The 3,204-nt window shown below is 44.1% G+C and overlaps 1 protein-coding gene across 1 annotated transcript; it reads left to right on the plus strand.

The window, feature by feature from the left end:
- Positions 1–226: 226 nt before the first annotated feature.
- LOC131234525 (uncharacterized) lies at positions 227–1,387 on the plus strand. The gene has a single exon (XM_058231465.1). The coding sequence runs from the start codon at positions 227–229 to the stop codon at positions 1,385–1,387; it is 1,161 nt and encodes a 386-aa protein (XP_058087448.1).
- The last annotated feature ends 1,817 nt before the right edge of the window (positions 1,388–3,204 follow it).

The following is a 3,204-nucleotide window of genomic DNA, read 5'->3' on the forward strand; positions in this document are numbered from 1 at the left end:
CAAGATTAAGACCTACAAGAAAAAACATACTTGTAGAATGTCATGGATGAAGAGTGATCATCGGCAAGCAAGCAGTAAGCTGGCCAGTGAACTGGTTGTCAATCGCATTAAGCAACGCATGGGATTAAGGCCGAAGGACATAATAGTCGCAATGCAAGATAAGTATAATATTGTTATTAGCTATAATAAGGCATAGCGCGCTAAAGAGATTGCAATGGATCGCGTAATGGGGTCTTATGAAGACTCTTACAAAGAACTCCCAATGTACTTACATGAGTTGAGGATGGCGAACCCGGGGACTTTGACTTCTCTGCTTGTGAATCAACAGACGATGAGGTTTGAGAGATGTTTTGTTGCACTCGGACAGTGTGTTAGAAGTTTTCAAACATCTCTGCAAAGGGTCTTGGCCGTTGATGGGACGCATTTAAAAGGTAAGTACAAGGGTATTTTGTTTGTTGCTACGGCATTGGATGGTGACAATCACATCTTTCCAGTCGCTTTTGGTATCGGAGAATCAGAGAATAGCAACAGTTGGAACTGGTTCCTTACATACCTCAACGATTCGTTAGGGAATTTACCTGGTCTTGTTATTATATCAGACCGTCATAAAGGTCTAATGAAAGAAGTTCCACAGGTCTTCCAGGCAGCAATTTATGGGTACTGCACCTACCATATATACCGAAACTTGGTGGATACGTTCAAAGACAAGTCATTGGAAATCTACTACTGGCAGGCTGTAAAGACTTGTAGGAGGGCTGATTTCGATAAATTCATGCATCATATCGAACTTGCCAACCCCCCAGTACATGCATGGCTAAGGGAAATAGGTTATGAAAAGTGGGCATCTTCGCATTTCCCAGGAAAAAGGTTCAATTTGGTGACTACAAACATAGTTGAGTGTGTTAACGCTCTATTCAAAGAAGCACGAGAATATCCAGTGACTATGCTAATAGAGACGGTCAGATTGAAAATTCAAGAGATGTTTTGTAAAAGAAGAGAATCAGCCTCATCATTTGTTGGACCGTTGACACCGTGGGCCGAGAAACAAATAAAGGATCTCATACCGAAGGCACGAGATGTTCGTTGCCACGCAATTTCCCGAGATGAATACTATATTGTGGGAGACTACAATGATACCGTCAAACTCAATGAGCTTTCATGTACTTGTCGCGAGTTTGAAGTAAAGGGTTTGCCTTGTTTTCATGTTCTTTCAGCATGTATAAACTACAATCTTCTTCATTACTCGTATTGCTCCCCGTTGTACACGGCGAGGAATTATCAGATCACCTATGAAAATTCGGTGTACCCAGTACGGGCCAAAGTCAATGGGAAATTTCTCCTGCATTCAAGGAGTACTGTTCGAGAATCCGGCCTCCGCTACAGATGAGGTCAGCTGGAAGACCAAAGAAGGCACGGATCCTTTCCCGTGGAGAGGAACGAACTACAAAAATATGCGGACGTTGCAAACAAACGGGTCATAATCGTCGGAGCTGCAAATTTCCAATACCTTCCAAATAATATAATTTGAAGTGCATTTTTTGTAATACGACTGTAAATGTTGTATATTGAATACATCTGTTGCTTTCTTTGAAATTGTTAGAGTATATTGAATTATGCCCATTCACTTCATGTTGTGAGGGCACTTCATGGTCATTTCAATGCATATCATGGTCATTCCTGCCTATTCCGTGTTGATTCACGGTCGTTTCGAGGCATTTCGCGGTCCAATCGCCTCACTTCATGGTCAGTTCCATGCATACCACGGTCAATCCCGCCTATTCCGTGTTGATTCATGGTCATTTTCGAGGCATTTCGCGGTCATGCCTCTTCATTTCGAGGTCGTATTCTTACTTGTTCCGTCAAGCGGATCGGTGGTGGAAAATAATTCCGTGGAATGCATGGAATTGTCCGTGAAGTGGAGGGAATTGATGGTGAAATGCATGGAATACGACCATGGAGTGAAGGGAATTGACCGCGAAATGCCTCAAAACGACCGTGAATCAACACGGAATTGTTTGGGATGACCGTGAAATGCATGGGAATGATCATGGTTTGAAACAATTTGAGCGCGAAATGCACGGTCATGACCGTGGAGTGAAGGGAATTGACCGCGAAATGTCTCGAAACGACCGTGAATCAACATGGAATTGTTTCGGACGACCGTGAAATGCATGGGAATGATCATGGTTTGAAACAATTTGAGCGGAAAATGCATGCAAATGACCGTGGAGTGAAGGGAATTGACCGCGAAATGCCTCGAAATGACCGTGAATCAACACGGAAATGTTTTGGATGACTGTGAAATGCATGAGAATGAACATGGTTTGAAGCGATTTGACCGCAAAGTGCATGCAACTGACCGGGAAGTGAAGGGAATTGACCGCGAAATGCCTCGAAACGACCGTGAATCAATACGGAATTGTTACGGAGGACCGTGAAATGCATGGGAATGATCATGGTTTGAAGCGAATTGACCGGGAAGTGCATGCAAATGACCGTGAAGTGAAGGGAATTGACCGCGAAATGCCTCGAAACGACCGTGAATCAACACGGAAATGTTTTGGATGACTGTGAAATGCATGGGAATGATCATGGTTTGAAGTGATTTGAGCGAATGGAGTGCATGGAAATGGCCGGGAAGTGAAGGGAATTGACCGCGAAATGCCTCAAAACGACCGTGAATCAACACGGAATTGTTTCGGAGGACCGTGAAATGCATGGGAATGATCATGGTTTGAAGCAATTTGACCGCGAAGTGCATGCAAATGACCGTGAAGTGAAGGGAATTGACCGCGAAATGCCTCGAAACGACCGTGAATCAACACGGAAATGTTTTGGATGACTGTGAAATGCATGGGAATGATCATGGTTTGTCGCGATTTGACCGCGAAGTGCATGCAACTGACCGGGAAGTGAAGGGAATTGACCGCGAAATGCCTCAAAACGACCGTGAATCAACACGGAATTATTTGGGATGACCGTGAAATGCATGGGAATGATCATGGTTTGAAACAATTTGAGCGCGAAATGCATGCAAATGACCGTGGAGTGAAGGGAATTGACCGCGAAATGTCTCGAAACGACCGTGAATCAACACGGAATTGTTTCGGACGACCGTGAAATGCATGGGAATGATCATGGTTTGAAACAATTTGAGCGGGAAATGCATGCAAATGACCGTGGAGTGAAGGGAATTGACCGCGA

This window comes from Magnolia sinica, chromosome 19 (genome assembly GCF_029962835.1).
Source record: "Magnolia sinica isolate HGM2019 chromosome 19, MsV1, whole genome shotgun sequence".
NCBI classification, from domain to species: Eukaryota; Viridiplantae; Streptophyta; class Magnoliopsida; order Magnoliales; family Magnoliaceae; genus Magnolia; species Magnolia sinica.

What these genes read in the sequence shown, in the direction of transcription:
- LOC131234525 (XM_058231465.1), top strand. Translation starts at nt 227, where the DNA reads ATGGGGTCTTATGAAGACTCTTACAAAGAACTCCCAATGTACTTACAT.